The sequence below is a fragment of the Pseudophryne corroboree genome, chromosome 5, assembly GCF_028390025.1.
Source record: "Pseudophryne corroboree isolate aPseCor3 chromosome 5, aPseCor3.hap2, whole genome shotgun sequence".
NCBI lineage: Eukaryota > Metazoa > Chordata > Amphibia > Anura > Myobatrachidae > Pseudophryne > Pseudophryne corroboree.
This window is the reverse complement of record NC_086448.1, coordinates 191,361,910-191,382,348: the sequence shown is the minus strand read 5'-3', so window position 1 is coordinate 191,382,348 and position 20,439 is coordinate 191,361,910. Positions and strand designations below refer to the sequence as shown.

At 43.7% G+C, this 20,439-nt stretch overlaps 1 protein-coding gene across 5 annotated transcripts in view; it reads left to right on the top strand.

Moving 5' to 3' along the window:
• Nucleotides 1-20,439, top strand: part of CREB5 (cAMP responsive element binding protein 5) — a 775,500-nt gene that overhangs the window by 736,324 nt on the left and 18,737 nt on the right. For all 5 annotated transcript variants that reach the window (XM_063921976.1, XM_063921974.1, XM_063921972.1 and 2 more), the window contains one exon: nucleotides 12,277-12,504. In XM_063921976.1, the coding sequence (XP_063778046.1) occupies nucleotides 12,277-12,504 (228 nt within the window). The remainder of the gene's footprint in view (nucleotides 1-12,276; nucleotides 12,505-20,439) is intronic.

The following is a 20,439-nucleotide window of genomic DNA, read 5'->3' as shown; positions in this document are numbered from 1 at the left end:
GAAAAATCCAGGACTACCCGTGGTAGATTGTGCAGTCAGGCCATGCTTTTCGCACCATATACAGTGCAGTAACTCAGAGTGATGACACATCTGTATAAACTAAATGTCAATTTGTTCATTGCAATTTGTGTGACAGAGTTGTAATGGAACACGCATATGAACAAATTGCAACAGAACATTCAGTTTTGGGTGAAATATTCTAATTAAAACTATCCCAATAATATTGCTTGCTTATGTTATTGTTTTCTGACGGTAATCTGACAGGTTATGCAAGCCAACTGATGCTTAGTTTGCTCCTGCATGCTGCCTGAGGAGAGTTTCACGATGTCTGCCATACTCTCCTCGCTCCCACGATGCGGCCTTCTGTCAGAAAGGCAGCTTTTTGTTCATTGACTGTAGCATGCCCATCAGAGCCAGCCCTAACCAATTTGATGCCCTAGGTAAGATTTTGGCTGGTGCCTCTTAGAACCGCCACTAGTTCTGCCTCTGACCCTGCATCTCTTTCCCAGCACCATCATTCCTCACCCATAGCAGTTCTCATTTTGGTGCTCCTACCCCCTGTATTTTAAATAGGAACAGTGCGCACATTCGCTGTGTAGCCCAAAAAGGGGCATGTTTTTGCTGGGAAGGGGCATGGCCACAAAATATTACCCCCAGTTCAAATTACGCCACACAGTAGTGCAACTTTATTCACATTATATCATTATATTATTCACGTTACATCGCACAGTAGTACCACTTTACCTTATATACGTTACTCCTCACAGTAGTGCCCCTTATTCACATTACATCACACCATATTGCTCTTTATTCACATTAGACCACACAGTAGTGCCCTTTATATACTTTATGTTACGCCACACAGTAGAGCACCTTATACACATAATGGCACACATTAGTAATGTATTTTTTACACATAATACCACACAGTAATGCCCTCACACATATGACACACATTATTAATGTCCTTATAAACATAATGCACCTTACACATTATGTCAATCTTTATTAATGCATTTATACATGACACACATAATGCCCTTTACACATATGCCGAAAACTATTGCTTAACCAACCCACCCGTACACGGCACTCACACTGCCGCTAACACTGTGACCTCTGCCACTACTTGGATACAGATGTGTCCTCATACACCTTGCCTCAATACACCATACAGCAGGAGATGCCTGGCATGAGACAGCTGGCACCTATCGGTTAGCTATGCTAACTTTGTGTACCTTTTTTGGACGAAAATGCATTATTTGCATTACTATGTGACTAGGACGCACAAGCAGCTTGTGCTAATTAAAATGATATGCAGCATGCCTATGTTCTGTGTGTGCGACTGTGGCTGTATCTGCATACAGAATTCTACATTACAGTGATTTCCAGGAATACACTGTACTGTAGCATAGCATTTCATATGCAGATACAGCTGCAGTCACACACAGAATATAGGCATGCTGCATATCATTTTAATTAGCACAAGCTGCTTGCGCCCCTAGTCATGCCAAATGCCCTAGGCATTTGCCTAGTTTGCCTATGCCTAGGGCTGGCTCTGGTGCCCATGCAATTTACTGGGGATCCTGCAAGACAATCTGTATATCAGACTCCAGGTTATGTAATTTTGTGTGACCAGATTTTTCTTAAAATATTGAATTTTTAGTTTGGGGATAAATAAGACATTCAGATGTGGTAGCAAACCAAGAAACTGGGCAAAACCATGTAGAACTGCAGGTGGGGAGGATGTAGCATGTGCAGAGAGATTTAGATTTGGGTGGGGTGTGTCCAAAATTAAATCTAAATTGTAATGTAAAAATAAAGCTGTCTAACATTTGTGGGCTACGTGCATAAGCAGCCAGTATTTACCCTGCACAGAAACAATATAAATGTATTTCCTTCCCTTGCATGGCAACATGGTTTGTTCCAGACACAAACTTACGTGCTTTTTCTGCCTTGCTACCGAATCAGGCCCATTATGCTCTGTGACGTGCATTTTATATGTCTAGCTTTAAATAACAGGCCTGTTCATTCTGATTGCTAAAATAGTAATAGAAGAGGGTAATATGGCATAACAGTGTATCTATGCATTAGAAAACGTCTGTATAATAATGTGCTATGGTCTGTTCTGAGACTGACAAGACCAGCCCTACCACTGCAAACCTAGACCATCACTTAAACTACTGTAGGTATACACTTGTCTAATTCTTATTCGATCCAACCAGACCAATTAGTTGTGTGTACACCCACAAGGCATCTGGTTTCAGCTAATCCTGGTTGCCTGGTCTTGTCAAAGATTTTTAAACCTGCTGAAAAATCAGGAAACCAGATCGCCAATCATTAGACCAATTTTAAAGTCTGTATGCTCTGTATGACTGGTTTGTCTAGTCCATCTTCCAATTAATCCCTGTGAATATGTGTAGATTCATACCTCCCAACTGTCCCAATTTTCGCGGGACAGTCCTGTTTGTTGGGGACTGTCCCGCTCTCCCACCCGCGGGCCGCAGTGTCCCGCGGTGGGGGGGGGGGGGGCAGTTGGGAGACTCATCTACTTGCTGCCCTGCTTAGCAGAGCAGCGGTGAAGAGCGTCTATTCACTGGAGTCAGAGGGAGAGGGGGCATGCCAGCAGCTCACAGAGCGCTGGGCATGCCCACTCAGTGACAAAAACGGGGGCATGGCTCGCGATCGCGGGTCCTCCCGTGAAGCCACGCCCCCTTTTCTTGGACCACACCCATTTTCCAGGAACGCGCGCTGCTTCACCGCGCGTGTGTCCCACTTTAGCAAAATCAAAAGTTTGGAGGTATGTAGATTGGATGTAGAATCTGCAAACAGTAGGATTGTATAAATAATCTGATCTGTAGTTGGATCCCTGAAGGATTGGACAAGTGTATACCCAGCTTTAGTCAAAGTGTCTGCCCTGTCTTATCTACTCCAGAGCCTGTGGAGGAAGAAGGAAGAGCCATGTGGGGCAGGCAGCACTTCACTACCTTCACCAGTTAGATGTACTGAGTGACCTCCATGACCTATGAGATTTTTTTAAATCTCTGTATGTTACAAAATGTTAATAATACTGTTGAAAAATGTTGCTGTTTATACCTTACTGAGTACTGGTTTCTTATTTAAATTACTGTATAGTATGTTTTTTCTTCGCACGTTTATTATTTTAATTTCTATTGCAATTAGTGGCATAACTATAGAGGGTGCAGAGAATTCAGCTGCTATGGGGCCCGGCCGCTTAACGGGCCCCAAGATCCAGCATGCAAACCGACTGCACTGTTTTTATTTTATTTTTATTTTTTTGTTTTAGTAGCACGCTGCCGCCCAGCTGTTTACTTCCTGGTAGGACAGGGGTGGGGAGGTGGTATGGGAGGGGTGTCACCGGTACTGTCACTTACTGTCCGACAGTGCCGCCCTCCGCCACTCTGTGGTGCCCGTTGTACCTGGGTTCTGTGGGAAGGTGTGCTCTGCTGTGGGTGCTGTTTGGCTGCCTCCTGCCTCCCACTATTTGCCCCCGTGGCTGTTTCCCGGCAGTGCCCGGAGTCTCTGCCTGTTACGTGTGCCGCCAGGAACTCCTGTAGCCCCAACAGCTGCTACAAGTGAGTGTCGGACGCCCTGATTGCTGCCTCCAGATGCTCCGGTAGGTGATCCTGGTCTGTTGTCCCCTCTGCTGCCTAGTGCTGGTCTCCTCTTACCTCCTGCGCTGTAGAGCTGCATTCTAAGTGGCTGGATTGAGCAATTGCACCTTGGTTTGCTCTCCACCCAGGGAACAAGCTTTTCCCTTTTCCCTTAAAATGGGCCACCTATTCCTCCTGACACCCACGCAAGATCCCCACAGACATGACCCACCCGATGTAGCAAAACAGGACACAACCTCACCGCAGTGGGAGCTGCCATCTTCTTACCCCCAACGGGACATTCATCGCCTCCTCTCACCCTATTCCTCAGAAACAAGCAGACCAACACCACTTCATGAGCATGGAACTGAGAAGGGAGAGCATCGGGACCAGGACATCTGAAGTTGCCTGGCTGCCCGCTCCCTCACACACATACCGGTCTACAGTATTTGTACAATTCGATCCCAGTTATCCCGGGAATGAGGCAGGATTGGCCTTCCTAATCACTGTGGATTATATTGTTTATACTGTGTATAAGTTGTTCTGTCTATGCCACCTTACAGCACTCAGGTGTGTAACATCTGCAATGACATCTACAGCTCAGTGTTTGCCCATCACCAATACACAGATAAATAAGTGTGCTAAACATCTGCAGAACAGTGCATACTAAGTTGGGTGGCCCCTTATACATTTTACTATGGGGCCCACAAAGTTCTAGTTACGCCCCTGATTGCAATATTATCTTCTTTAACATATTTTTTCTATTGTTTTTTTTTGTGTGTATATAGTTCTTTTTGTCAGACTGCCCTTTTCTTGTATGAAAAATCTGATTTGAATGCTTTGTAGTTAACATTTTGCAACCAATAAGCCATATCATTATGACTTATTGGTTGCAAAAAAACAAAAAAAACACATTTAGTGAATTCAGATAAACATTAAAATATATGACCAAAAATACATGTTCGTTATGCTCTTAAAAATGAAGCTATGCTTAATGTACAACCTAAAAAGAAACATCCAAGCTGTTCTAAATACTTGACATTAAATAGTCGCAATAAAAAAAATTACCTTTCTGCGAATTGGTATATATGCTCATCTTTGTAGATTCATTAAAGAAAATACTTAAGTACATTGTTTAAAGTCATCTTTCTACAATCACAACAATTGTTCCCAGCCAAAAACATATTTGATTAATAATTACCCTTTTTTGACGTCAAGAGACATCAATTACTGTACTTTCCTTTAAGTAACCACTGAAGGGAAACACAAGCCTGCATTCAGATGCTTCTACCCTTCATGTCTAGCGTACATTTGTTGTCTGGTATAATATATATGTGTAAAGAAAAGGTGTTTCTCAATCAACCTCATAACTGCTCATCTGTGTTGTAAATACATTAAGAAGGTAAACTTTTTTTTGGCTGAAATTCTAGTCAGACAGCAGATGTGTTACAAACAAGGCTGCAGACACATAAATTACAGACCTCCGAATCCTCAAAAAAATGTATACTATACTCTATGTACAAATTAACAGACTGTCTTTTATGTGACAGCCGCGCTGAAACGTTAAGACTCAGTCTACGAGTCCATTCATTTACTGCCCTCATTATGAAAAAGATAAAAATCAGAACAGTCATTACAGGTGCAGTTTTCAAATAAACACACATCTATGTAGCGGAGGAAAGACACAGCAGCTTACATCAGTAAACGTGGGGATAGATTACGTCATTTTCATAATTTGCAATGCACGATTATCTTATACAGTATATATATATATTTTTTTTTTGCATGTCACAGAGATAATGTTTTATATATTTTAACCAAATGTCTTTTAAAATTTAAAAAAAATTAGGCCCGGAAGTCTATGACCCTGAAAAACTTTCCCTTCTTTTAAAGATTTTCACCTACAGGTGATTTTCATTTATGGGATTTTTACATTGCTTTACTTTGTAGTGTATTTCCATGTGTCATGCCACATATTTATATAATGAGGCCAAGCTGTTGCTTCTGCAGATCCGATACACATTTATCCAGAGGACAGCTTTGTGTCATATCTACTCGATATATTAAGATAAAATGAGATGCTAATTTTGTTCACATCAATACAATGAGTTCCTCTGTATAATAGAAAGTAATCAGTGTCTGAGAGAGCAGCAGATTAGTGATCGTTAGCTCTCTAGATCAGTGGTTCTCAACTCTAGTCCTCAAGTACCTGAAACAGGTCACATTTTGAGGTTTTCTGTCTGTGGAAGCAGATGGGATAATTACTGACTCAGGAAAATGGATTAACTCACCTGTCCTTTACCGCGTGAGTCTCCCTTATCTGGGATTCGGAAAACTGTAGTTTGCGGGTAGCCGTGATGTCATGATGTGACCTGATGTCATCTAGTATCAATAGACTATGACTGGGGGCGCGGGCGAGGCTTGGCAGCCATTGTGATTTGCAGCCCTCACCGTGAACTCTGTCTCCAACTCCTCCACCCCCCAGACCCTCTCTCAGCACCCACTAGCTGCCAGACCCCTTCCCCCCTGCCCATGCTGTACCCCTCTCCCCTCCTCCACCAGGGCACCCGCCAGTCCCAGCTATATCTATTAAGACCCCTCATGGCATATCTATAGTATATAGATAGTGTCAGCAGATCCTCAGGAAGGTATTAAAACAAGTAAAATGGCATGCCTGTTACTCAGTACAGCAAATACATTTTGGATTGAATATAATAGTAAACAGGAGCAATCCATTATAATGTAACAAGACAGTATATATTCGCCTAATCTATAGCTATGAAGCCTCAGCCATTATTTCATATTTATTCAACATTATACAAAATACAATTAGACTGATACTAAGCATGTGATGAAGCATAGTCAGTGTATTTTTTGTTTCATTTTATTTTGTATTGTATACGTGCCATTTGATTGTTCCCGATTTCATAATCTTACAATATGTATAGGGTTTTTTGTATGCAAATAACAATTTTCTTAGAGGCACAGATATGCAAGAAGATGACTTGTGCGGTCCGTATCGTGCATTATAACCCAACGTGTCACAGCAAATATTCTGTATATCGGTAGGAAACCTAAAATCATTGAACTTCTAGAAGGTCATAAGTCTTCCCTGTCAGAGTCTTGAATGCTGCCAAGTAATCACATGACCCCTGGTAATTCTGTATGCCAATCATGTGCCATCTAAGTTCCACTCACCTGTCAGACTCCCAAGGGCAGCACTTAGTCTTACAGGCTTAATGTAATGGCACTTTTGATCAATGTGAATCTCTTCAATGCATAAGCACCATTACAAATCTTTTCCTTACCAGAGGCTGCATGTCAGAAATAATTTAGGTGCCAATGGCTACGCCTTTGAATACTTGCCATGCTTATGCCAAGCCTGAGTTTCTGCAATAAGAGGTTAAAATGGCAGCATCATGATTTGTGATTTTATCTACAGCACATTGGAAACTCCCTGTACGTCTTTACTTTAGTAAACAAGGCAAGAAGACCATCCAGACTTACACAAATGTGCTACTTTGTATTATAAAACAGTATAGTTTGTATTGTATCCATTTATATTACATTAGCTAGAATTCGCATTTAGCCTATGAAACATGGACACTTATCACTATGTTCCTTTCGGTCAGATAGCAGCTATGTTATAACTTATAATTGGCCAGTTGTGACATCACCCCTGTACTATGCAAAATAACATTCTGTAGCGTAGGCTGTAGATAAAAATTACATTGCACAAGTCACATTGGAATGTCAAATCCCTTATGAAAGCTATCAGCATGTGGCCCCATACCTTTGAGTCTTGTCATTTCCTTAAGCATTAAAGGAGAAGGGCATTTACCCTGTGTATTATGGACCACATTTTGGTCCGAGGTCTGGCGTGTTGATCCCAGTTCTAAACATTAACTATGAAGAAGACGATAAGGATGTTTTAAATTGTATTTTTTTTATATTATTGTTAAATAAAAAATATATTAAATACTGACTTTCCATGCAGCGCTGTACATTACATAAACAATTTACATGCAATGACATGAAAAATTATTTAAAGATGATTGTAAAACTTTGGTCGCACCTACTCCCATAAGCCTCAAAAGATTGCCAAAGATGTGTAACCCAATTACATCTACCAGGTACACATTAAAGATCATTGACAGAAATAAATCCAGAAGGAAAGCAGTTTTGCACCTTGGCAAAACCACGTTGCGCTGCAGGTGTTGGGGGAATTCAAAATGTTCTGATGGATTAGAATTGTGAAGGGGTGCATCCTAAATCAACTCTAAATAAAGCTGCCCTGGTCTTAGGTGCTACATGCAAAAAGCAGGCAATATTTTCCCTGCATACAAAATAAAATGACAGCACTGTTCTCTCTTAGAAGTGCGTCATGGAAATTAGTGATTAAATAAAACTATTTGTTACAGTATGTATATTTAAAAATAAATAAACAACTATTATGTAGGGTTGCATTGAACAGCTGATTAGATTACATTTCATCAAGTGGAACGCTCATTAGATTACCTTTAAAGCCTTAAATTACAGAGAGAACAATACTTTACCTCCTGTGGGGTCTGTCAGCCACCACTTTGCACATTGTTACGCATTGCAGTCTCGCTTTGTGCGACTCAGTGTGTTACAGAAATAAACACTGTGATAATACATTTTAGTCACCTCTTTATGGGGGTCATTCCGAGTTGATCGCTTGCTAGCAACTTTTTGCAGCGCTGCGATCAGTTTAAATCTCAGCAAAACTGCGCATGCGTATGCACCGCAATGCGCAGGCACGTTGTATGGGTACAAAGAGGATCGGTGCTGGGCGATGGATTTAACGAAGAATCCATTCGCACTGCCGATCGCAAGGTGATTGACAGGAAGTAGGCGTTTGTGGGTATCAACTGACCGTTTTCTGGGAGTGTTTGCAAAAACGCAGGTGTGTCCAAGCGTTTGCAGGGCAGGTGTCTGACGTTAATTCCGGGACCGGACAGGCTCAAGTGATCGCAGCGGCTGAGTGAGTCCAGAGCTACTCAGGAACTGCAAAAAACTTTTTTTGTGCCGTCAGCTGCAACAGCGTTCACACACTTGCAAACCAAAAATACACTCACCCATAGGCAGCGACTATCTGATCGCAGCGCTGCAAAAAGTTGCTAGCGAGCAATCAACTCGGAATGACCCCCTATATCCTTTAGTGTACAATATTACATTTTATATATATATATATATATATATATATATATATATGTATGTGCAGGTTGAAGCACTAGGACTACTTTATATTTAGTTAGAAGTATTATTTTGGAAATGCAAAATGCAAGCGATTCTTAATGAATAACAGTGACAAAAGCATGAACCAATGATGCCTGCTTAATGGCGTTGGCTGCAAGCATTTTCATTTGGGTGGATATCCCATTGAATTAAACTAGTGAACTGGTCACTGTGAATCAACATGTTTTATGTCAGTAATAATGTATTGAGGGGTGACATCCAGAGGTAAGGACCTTCTATTACGTTGTCTGGCAGTGAACTCTTATCCAGGATTATATATAACTTGATTTATACATACTATGGATATTTTCAGTGGTCAGATCCATCACTGTGTTTGTTTTGAATCCTTGAATATATTGTTCCTATAAGACAAGACCGCAGTTCCCATAGATGGCATACTTACCTCCTCTCAAAATATTTGGGAGACTCACTAATTTCAGTAAGTTCCCAGTAGCCTGTCCTACCGGATCCTCAGTGAAGTGGATGGGACAAGTGATGACTCGATTTGCAGCAAATAGCATCAGGAATCTTCAACCTCTATCTAAGTGACGCTGCCAATTGCAGCGTTTTACACACTGTAGGTGGAAGGAAAATGTAGCTGAGTATATAGATTATATATAGACTTGTTTGTTAATTCTATTTTTATTATAATTTATTATTAGTGTGAATTCACAATTGTAAATACCGGCTGAGTATGTTGGTGCTATAGAAATACATTTTCTCAATAACATGCAATTGACGTTGCTAAAATTTTATGCTCCATACGTTTTTAAACTGAATAGGTTCCAGGCTTTTCTCACTTTAAATATGGATTCATTTGGCTTTCTATAAAATGACCTGTACATCCGGGGGCTGTCCTGCCAAGTTCCTAAAATTATATAAAAAAAATGATTCCAACACCATTTAATCATGGGAAAGCCAAGGGTGTGAAAAGGATGGGGGACTGGATGCCACAGTCCTACGGCACACACAAGTATTAACCATTTCAGCTTTCCTTTAAATATATAAGCAGCATTTATTGTGTGCATTTAGCCATGAAAGTCATTTTAAATATTAAATGAAATAATTACATATTTTCTGTACAAACCGTTTTTAAAGAATAAATCCAAATATAATTGACTATTTACATGGAATTTTTTTTTTTTATTGTACTTATTGTTATGTGCCATCCCTACAGTGTTTTGGTTTAAATTATTTTCAATCCTGCAATTGACACTCTTGCTATCATTGCAGAACGTTTAGGGGTTTATTTACTAAGCGGCAAAGCCGCCTATTGTCTGTGCTTTTGCCCACAGAATTTAAAACTATAGAACTATTCCGTGCAATACCAGGTGTTTTTTGCTTAATAGTATTGCTGTTTTAAATTCTGCGGACAAAAAAACGCAGATGATCGGTGGATTTGTAGACTTACCATTTGGGACCCTATATGTGGGATGCCGGCGGTCATGTGACCGGCCCCAGAATCTCGACAACACTCATTAGACCAGCGCTGGAACACCCAACAGATGACATCCCGTAGGTAAGTATTGGAGTTCAGGGTAAGACTTAGGGCCCGGGGGGGGGGGGAGGGTACGGTTAGCACTAGGGGGAGTTGGGGTTAGGCAATGGGAGGTGGGGGAGTTAACCCTATCCGCCACTTACACATGTATAAATGGGCATCTTACTAAGCTGTTTGGCTTATTATTTGGTAGATAAAGATAATATAGCTGGAGCCATGTCACTTCATCTGCTCATGGTGGTAGTTGTGGACCCAATAGTATCTGCAGCCCAGGTTCCTAGATCCAGAGCTTCTGCATTAAAATACACTGATGCAACTTTGACCTTTATAAGTAGGGGTCCAATGTATTCTATTAAACTTGAGGTGTCTTCTCACTACAGTAAAGTGGATCTTAGTGCACCAAGTGCTTTAGATGTTGATCAAGCCCGAAGCATGGTAAACATTATCTATCTAACCCTAAAGGTTTGCACAGTGCCACAGGAAGTCTTACTCCACTACTGACTACATTGACAAACACTGAAAATGCCTGCATCAGATAGCAGGCTTATTCATATTGACTGGCTGGAGATTTCAGCTTAATTACTAAGGCAGAGTTGTTTGTAAAAAGGGATGTAAAGTACTCTAAAAAAAAGTGCACGTAATAATAGTGTACTTTCACTCATGTGCTTACTGTACACATCTCAAGATGTGTGCAGATCCGCCTTGGCAGCACATAAGTTTAGTTGTGTAACCTCCTATCAGGCATATATGAGTGTGTCCAGGGCTGTTTCTAGCCAATTTGGATCGCAGTGCGAGATTTAAAAATGCGCCCCCCCATGACATTAAAAAATGTGCCCCCCCCCCCCCCCACACACACACACACCTAGATAAAAAAAACGGGCACGCGCACCCGGCAAGGGGGCGTGGCCTCATCTAAATGGGTGTGGCCTCATTTAAATGGGCATGGCCTCGTCTGAAAATACTACCTCACAATCCAGTTTTTGACCCTGCTCCAACAGATCACGACCACCACAGGAAAAAAAAATTCTACCATATTAAGCCCCACACAGTAATGCCCCCTGCACCATATTATGCCACACACCGCAATGCCCTTGATACATTAAATCCCCACACTGCGACAGGCAAGAGTCCCCATTTCACACATTACGGCAGGTGTCCCCATTTTACACATTGAGAGAGAGAGAGAATACTTACAGAGGCGATTACCGCTCTTCGACACGCCTCACCAGTCGCTCCTCGCACCGGCCTTTCCCTCTTCCTAACTTGGATTCCCCTCTGTACTCCGCTCGGTGGGGGGGGGGGAGTTTCGCGGAGTGACGGGGTTGCGTCGTGACGTAACGACGCAACCGCGTCATTCCGTGATACTACGCCCCCCGAGCGGGTTACTCGGGGAGAAATAGGAGGGGAAGTAGGGAGCCACAGTTAGTGCCGCTGCGGGCGCCCAATCCGGTTGCACTGCTCGCCTGCCCCAAGAAACGGCATTGAGTGTGTCTGCAGGTGTGCATGACCCACTCTCATTTAGCTTACATCAGACCCCCTTCTATCCCTCCTTCCACTTCTCCTGTCTCACTATAAGTGTCACAAGTACCAGATACGCACAGTGTAACGGTGCATAATGTATGTATGTCTTCACATCGTGAGCATACACACAGCGATTTCACACACGTTCCGCTACCCAAACTGGCATAGTACTCACTGTGCATCAGCCCTTGCTATTGGTGCCTCCTTTACTGCATGTTGCTCCGTATTTACGTAATGCATAGATAACTGTGTTTAACTGCACTAGAGGTTAAGAAATATAGAGAAGTTATGTGAATGATGTTTTGTCTGACATTACTCATTTTACAGATTTCAGATGTCAGGTTTCAGTGATTTAGAGTCAATTAGCTTTTCTTCTCCTTCCAGCTCTCACCAGCAGCACAGCAAATGCAACCCACTCAGACAATACAGCCCCCTCAGCCCACGGGAGGCCGACGCAGGCGGGTGGTGGACGAGGATCCAGACGAGAGGCGGCGAAAGTTTCTGGAAAGGAACCGAGCAGCTGCTACCCGGTGCAGACAGAAAAGGAAGGTCTGGGTGATGTCACTGGAAAAGAAAGCAGAGGAACTCACCCAGACAAACATGCAGCTTCAGGTGTGTACTGTATGGCCTCACAGAGCCACTGTTTATAGCCCAAGCGCTTTCTGTACAACTCTATCCTACACAACCTGCCTGCAAAGCAAGACACATTAGATTAATAATGAAAACAAGGACATAATGATTGAGGTCCTTCTTATAAAAACACTTCATGTCAAAGTATGCCAAAAGGAACTCTGCATAAGTAAAAGATTCATAAAAATGTATTTTAATAAGTCCACAAGTCTAGCCTGTGCATAACATAACTTTGATTTCTCTTTTATTAAAACATTTATCCAACACCAGTTATTAATGATATTGAGGTTTTACATTTTTAATTTGCTATTTTATCTTGTTATGAAAATGATTCTTGCCAAAAGTATTCACTTTAAACATAACGTATAAGGAATTAAATGGTATAATAGCATTTAGGTCTGTTAGTATACTGTACACTTTATATAGAACTTTTGCAAATTGTTCTTTCTAAACATGATAATTAATATGTTCATAAGAAGATAAGCCTTAAGCTGCCCTATAGCTGGCCGGCCTTCCATGGCACTTTGTGCTGCTCATTAGAAATTTGACCATTTTTCACTTTTATAACGGCTTTTAAATATATATATTTATTTGTGTTGTATTATTATTATTTGTCAGTTCATTAGCTCAGTATAGGGGATGCAGTTCATTTGCCGGCGGTCGGGATCCCGCCGGTCAGGATACAGACGCTGGAATCCAATAGCTGACAATGCCAACATCTGGAATCCAGGCTAACAGGGGCTTATTCCCACTCGTGGATATCCATGACCCCCATAGAGTGGGAATAGAACCTGTGGTGAACGCAGCGAGCCACGAGCCCGCAAGGGTGCTCTATGCACTCGCCTCGTTGCCAGCATACTGACGGCCAGGATACCGTTGTCGGTATACTGACGTCCGGCATCCCGGCTGCCAGTATATCATACTGATCCCCAGTAAATTATTATAGGACACCATCCCATCTCTGGACCTTAATGAACACATAGGCCACATTCTTCTTAATACATGCAAACAAAATACCTGACTGCACTCTGTGTAGGTGACAGGGACAATTTCTCCAGGAATAATAGAGCTCTGCCTGCTTACACATATGCTACAACGTGTATGAGTAAACATCTCTGTACGTGTCTGCTATGCGGGATGGTGTCAAAATCGCGGCAGTCAGAATCTCAACAGTCAGAAAACTCACAGCGGGATCCCGTCGGTCAGAATCCTAGGTTGAGCTAGGGTTAGGCTACAGGAGGGGGAGGTTAGGATTAGACTGTGGAATGGGTAGGTTAGGGGTAGGGGTTGGCTGAAATACTTACCCGGATTCTGACTGTCGGTCTTCTGACTGTCGGGATCCCGACTGCCGGTATTTCATATCCAAACCCCCAAGATATTACTGAGACATGATGTTTCCCATGAAAGTACCTTCAGGTGTCACTGCTTCCTAATGAATTAATAGCCAGTTTACTTTTCTCGTGGATACTGATCCAGCAAACACAATGACTGCCTGAAATAAATGTAAGTTATAGGTAATACATTCAGAGAGAGCTAATGTAAGATTTAGGTAACAGTTTTGCTGTAAAATCAAAATTGCACTAAGTAGAGAGTATGCTAAATATACACATGTGTCTCATTACAAGAGACTTGGTTTCAGTTCACAAATGGCCATGTTTGGAATTGTTTAGCTTTTATTTAAAGGGTTGCTATGTTACACTTTACCTAAAGGTTAAAATCACATGCCCTGGATGGATGGAGCCACATCAACACTGAGCTCTAGGCTCAGATAGTATCTCCACATCTTTTATGTGAAGTGGTAAAGGTGAAAGGTTAAGAGTATTAACAATTGCCATATGCACCTGCAAAGTCTACATCAAACCATATGAAGCCATAACTAAAAAAACGGTACAGGAACAGTCAGCCAAGCTAGTGGAGCAACTTTTCCCTTATGTAATCAGGTCCATCCATAGCAGCGTTGTTACGTATATCAAGGTGCTTCCTTAGACAGTTCACTTTGCGTTTGCTAGCTCTAGTGTAAATAACAGTAACTACATCTTATCTAATTGTACGTAGTGCTGACCTGTTCTTAATATAGTATATATATATATATATATATATATATATATATATATAGTATAACAGAGGCTGCAGCAATCTCCCCATAAAGAGTAGTGCTATTGGAAATGCACTACATAGTACCCCCTTTGTGCATATACAGTAAGTAGTTCCCACGTTTACATAAATATGTAAATATCCTCTGTCTCCACATTAGGTGTGTTCTCGATGCTCCAATCCCTAGGCAGATTGTTCACCTTTGTTCTGTCCAATCAGGCATTGGAAACAAAAATAAATATAGACTGCGCTACCCTCCTGTCAGCATAGAGGTGGGATACTGTATATTAGAAATCCTTTTCAACTAATCTATACATTAATAGCAGAAGGATGACTTTTATGAGTGACATATTTCTAATATTATTGCATTTTATTTATAAGGCGCCACAAGTGGTTCGCAGCACCGTACATTTCAATGATGCTGTTGTCTGAGCAGGGCACATCATATACCAAATTAAAGGTCTTGGGCCCTGATTCAGAGAAGTACGCAAAGCCGATGTTCCACAGAACTGAAGGATTATTGGCAGACTGCACATGTGCCAAGGTGCTGCTGCAAACCCGCACACAATGAAGATTCCATCACAAAGTGATTGACAGAGAGTGACCGTTTGGGGGTGTTAACATAGGGGGTCATTCCGAGTTGTTCGCTCGTTATTTTTTTCTCGCAACGGAGCGATTAGTCGCTAATGCGCATGCGCAATGTCCGCAGTGCGACTGCGCCAAGTAAATTTGCTATGCAGTTAGGTATTTTACTCACGGCATTACAAGGTTTTTTCTTCGTTCTGGTGATCGTAATGTGATTGACAGGAAGTGGGTGTTTCTGGGCGGAAACTGGCCGTTTTATGGGTGTGTGCGAAAAAACGCTACCGTTTCTGGGAAAAACGCGGGAGTGGCTGGAGAAACGGAGGAGTGTCTGGGCGAACGCTGGGTGTGTTTGTGACGTCAAACCAGGAACGACACTGACTGAACTGATCGCAGATGCCGAGTAAGTGTGGAGCTACTCAGAAACTGCTAAGAAGTGTCTATTCGCAATTTTGCTAATCTTTCGTTCGCAATTTTGATAAGCTAAGATTCACTCCCAGTAGGCGGCGGCTTAGCGTGTGCAAAGCTGCTAAAAGCAGCTTGCGAGCGAACAACTCGGAATGACCCCCATAGTGTTAGCAGGGAGTGGCTGTATAAACACAGGCGTGTCATGGCCGTTTTCTAGGCATGTATCTGACGTCAGCTCTGAACTCTACTGTATCAAAGCATGGCCTCTGTGTGACTACTGCCGGGTCCAGTCTGCGTAGCCATAGAGCAGGGGCGAAACTAGCAGCAGTGCAGCCAGTGCATTGCACTGGGGCCCACCATAGTAAAGGGGCCCACAGCACCGGCATTAAAATGAGTCACACTGACTCATGTTATGCCGCTGCCAGTGCAGCACTGCCTGCTGCTAGTGCATACCAGAGTCTGCGGTAACGCGACCACTGCAGAGTTCGAGTCCCGGCCTGGAGGGTGAGGAGGAGCCGCGTCTCAGCTCCTACCCCTCAGAGTCATTAATACTTCCTGTGTGGGACTAGCTGGCCAGAGGGGGAGGAGAGGCCGTTCTCAGCTCCTCCCTCCATACTCTGTAATACAGCTGCCTGCCTGTGTGGGACTGCCTGATTGGAGGGGGGAGGAGCTGCCGACTGGAAGGAGGAGGAGGGGCCCCCTCTATCAGCTCCTCCCCCCATACTCCGTGATGCTGCTGCCTGCCTGTGTGGGACTGCACTGCTGGAGGGGGAGGAGCTACCGACTGGAGGGGGGAGGAGGGGCCCTATCTCAGCTTCTCCACTTCTTCACTTATACTTCTCCCCGTCCCCCGACATCCCAGGCGCCAAAAGTCAATCCATGGGAGGAAAGCAAAGGGCCTGGCCATCTCCAAGTGCAGCAGCACCTGATTGTCCACGCCACAGAGGCCAGATAGGAGAAACACAATCTAAGAGTTCTATAAGTGGCAAGTGCTGCTCAGCCTCTCTCTCTCTCTCTCTACCCCCTCTCCATCTCCCCCTTCCCTGTATCTTTCTCCACACCCACTCTCTCTGTCTCCCCCTCTCTCCATCTCCACCCCCCCTCTCTCTGTCTCCCCCTCTCTCCATCTCCACACACCTCTCTCTGTCTCGGCCCCCAATCTGTCTCTGTCTCACTCTCTCTGTTCCCCTGCACCTCTCTTCTGTCCTCTGTCTCCCTCCATCTCTCCCTCACGCTCTCCTGCTCCCTAATATAATTCCTCTTCTATCCCTCTCTCTCCGTCACCCCTCTCCATCTCCCCTGTCTCCCCTCTCTGTCTGCCTCTCTCCATCTCTGCCCCTCTCTATCTGTCTTCTCCAGGGCCGGATTAACGATGGGGCAGGTGGAGCTGCAGCTCCAGGACCTCCCATGATAATAGGCCCACAGGCTCCCCTGGAGAGTGAGAGTATGGACAAGGAAAAAATAGTTTTTTTCCTGTCACAAGCTACCAAAAACTGTCTGAGGCTCCGTCCTTTTACACTACAGGCCACGCCTCCTGGTCTGTCTCGCCTTCTGCACTGACCAGCGGGGCAAAGTTAATCAGTTGCACTGTGTCAGAGGCAGTGGCGGGTTGAGCATGGGGGTCAGAGTGCTGTCCCCCCCCTGGACCAATACAGTTTTGACAGGCAGCCTGTGGCCATGCACTACCCACACATTGCTGGCACCAAGGAGGTAGTCACAGGCAGGGCCATAAGGAGGGTGCTGCAGCTGGTGTGTCCTGCCGCGCACCCCAACAATCATAATCCCTAATGCCAGGCACCCACTGCTGATGCATGTTACGCTAGTGGTGCGCCCAGCCTTCTCTCCACACCCACATGCATTCCCAGCTCTGCCCCCTTGAAGCATGGGGTCCGTGGGAATCATCTACGCTACCTCTACCTCCGTGTTATACTATAGTGCTCTACCCTCCTCCTAAACCGCACACATAGTAGCTGCAGAACCTCGCTCACCCCGCATGCTGTTTGCTCTCTCCCCGACTCAGCAGACTCACTGCATCTTAGGATATGTGCCAGCTAGGGGGTTATGAGACTATCTGAGTAGCGGGTCACTGGTATCTGGTATAGCCGGTTACTGGTGCCTGAGTGCTGAGCTGCAGTGCTGGAGAGTCATTATTGGCACATAGACCCATGTCTAATTGCCCCAATCCCAATTCAGAGGTCTGCATTAGAGGTGAGGAGCATTAGATTGAGGTTTGCATTGGGGTGGAGGTCATTAGAGTATAGTCTGTATAAAAGGTTAAGGTCATTAGATAGATGTTTGCATTAGGTTGGATGTGATTAGACAGTGGTCTACATTAGAGGAGGGGGGGGGTCATTAGTTATGGCTCTACATAAATGGTGACAGTCATTAAATGTTATACATTAGGGGTGGGGGGGGGGGGTAATTAGACAAGGGCCTGCATTAGGGTTGAGGGGCGGAAACACTCACAGATGTGTTCCTGCTCATCTTAAACAATATTCGCGGCAACAGCAACTGGTTTTCTGCAAATATTGTGTCCGCAAATATGTCCAAGCTCCCATGAACGTGCTGCAGGTTGCCATGAATATTCGCAATTGTGGCAAATTCACACTAGTGACCCATTCATGGGTAGGATGAGCAGTGACCCATCCGTATAGATCTATATATATATATAAGAGATGAGCGGGTTCGGTTTTACTGGGATTTACCCGTATCTCCTTATTGGCTCACAAACGTCACGTGTTTTGGTAAGCCAATAAGAAAAATCCAGAAAAAAAGAACTTGCAACAATTCTGGCGTTAAGAACCGAGCAAATCTGAACCCACTCATCTCTAATATATATATATATATATATATATATATATATATATATATATATATATATATATAGATAGATAGATAGATAGATAGATAGATAGATAGATAGATATAGATAAATAAACAGGAATAGGCAGCACTCACAGACTTTTGCATAAACAAGAACAGAGATCACTCCATCTTGTGTAGTCTTAACGTTTCGGTTTAAATTAACCGTCATCAAAAGTACTTTGAGTGCCGCCTATTCGTGTTTATCCACATTGCCGCAGCGCTGTGGAGGGCACCCGGCGAGCTGACATGTGTATTTGTGAGTGCCGAACATTCAGGCCATATTTTTATATATATATATATATATATATATATATATATATATATATATCTTGGCTTATTTAAAGGTATGTAGATGTTGTGTACACTTGTATCACCTTGACAAAGGGGCGTTAGCGCCCCGAAACGTTGGTCACCTTTTGTGTTGCTGCTTTTTATGGATTAAAGAATGTACTTTTGCACCTTAATCTTTGGGATCAGTCTCTGAGTGCCGCTGCATGTCTCCACTTTTTGCCTATATATAATAAGATTTTACTTACCGATAAATCTATTTCTCGTAGTCCGTAGTGGATGCTGGGGACTCCGTCAGGACCATGGGGATTAGCGGCTCCGCAGGAGACAGGGCACAAAAATAAAGCTTTAGGATCAGGTGGTGTGCACTGGCTCCTCCCCCCATGACCCTCCACCAAGCCCCAGCTAGGATACTGTGCCCGGACGAGCGTACACAATAAGGAAGGATTTTGAATCCCGGGTAAGACTCATACCAGCCACACCAATCACACCGTACAACTTGTGATCTGAACCCAGTTAACAGTATGACAACGTAGGAGCCTCTGAACAGACGGCTCACAACAAGAACAACCCGATTTTTTTGTAACAATAACTATGTACAAGTATTGCAGACAATCCGCACTTGGGATGGGCGCCCAGCATCCACTACGGACTACGAGAAATAGATTTATCGGTAAGTAAAATCTTATTTTCTCTAACGTCCTAGTGGATGCTGGGGACTCCGTCAGGACCATGGGGATTATACCAAAGCTCCCAAACGGGCGGGAGAGTGCGGATGACTCTGCAGCACCGAATGAGAGAACTCCAGGTCCTCTTTAGCCAGGGTATCAAATTTGTAGAATTTTACAAACGTGTTCTCCCCCGACCACGTAGCTGCTCGGCAGAGTTGTAATGCCGAGACCCCTCGGGCAGCCGCCCAGGATGAGCCCACCTTCCTTGTGGAATGGGCCTTGACAGATTTAGGCTGTGGCAGGCCTGCCACAGAATGTGCAAGTTGAATTGTGCTACAAATCCAACGAGCAATCGTCTGCTTAGAAGCAGGAGCACCCAGCTTGTTGGGTGCATACAGTATAAACAGCGAGTCAGATTTTCTGACTCCAGCCGTCCTTGAAATATATATATTTTCAATGCCCTGACAACGTCCAGCAACTTGGAATCCTCCAAATCGCTAGTAGCCGCAGGCACCACAATAGGCTGGTTCAGGTGAAACGCTGACACCACCTTAGGCAGAAAATGAGGACGCGTCCGCAGTTCTGCCCTGTCCGAATGGAAAATCAGATATGGGCTTTTATACGATAAAGCCGCCAATTCTGACACTCTCCTGGCTGAAGCCAGGGCCAGTAGCATGGTTACTTTCCATGTAAGATATTTCAAATCCGCCGATTTGAGTGGCTCAAACCAATGGGATTTGAGAAAATCCAAAACTACATTAAGGTCCCACGGAGCCACTGGGGGCACAACCGGGGGCTGTATATGTAGTACTCCTTTTACAAAAGTCTGGACTTCAGGAACTGAAGCCAATTCTTTCTGGAAGAAAATCGACAGGGCCGAAATTTGAACCTTAATGGACCCCAACTTGAGGCCCATAGACAATCCTGTTTGCAGGAAATGTAGGAATCGACCCAATTGAAATTCCTCCGTGGGGGCCTTCCTGGCCTCACACCACGCAACATATTTTCT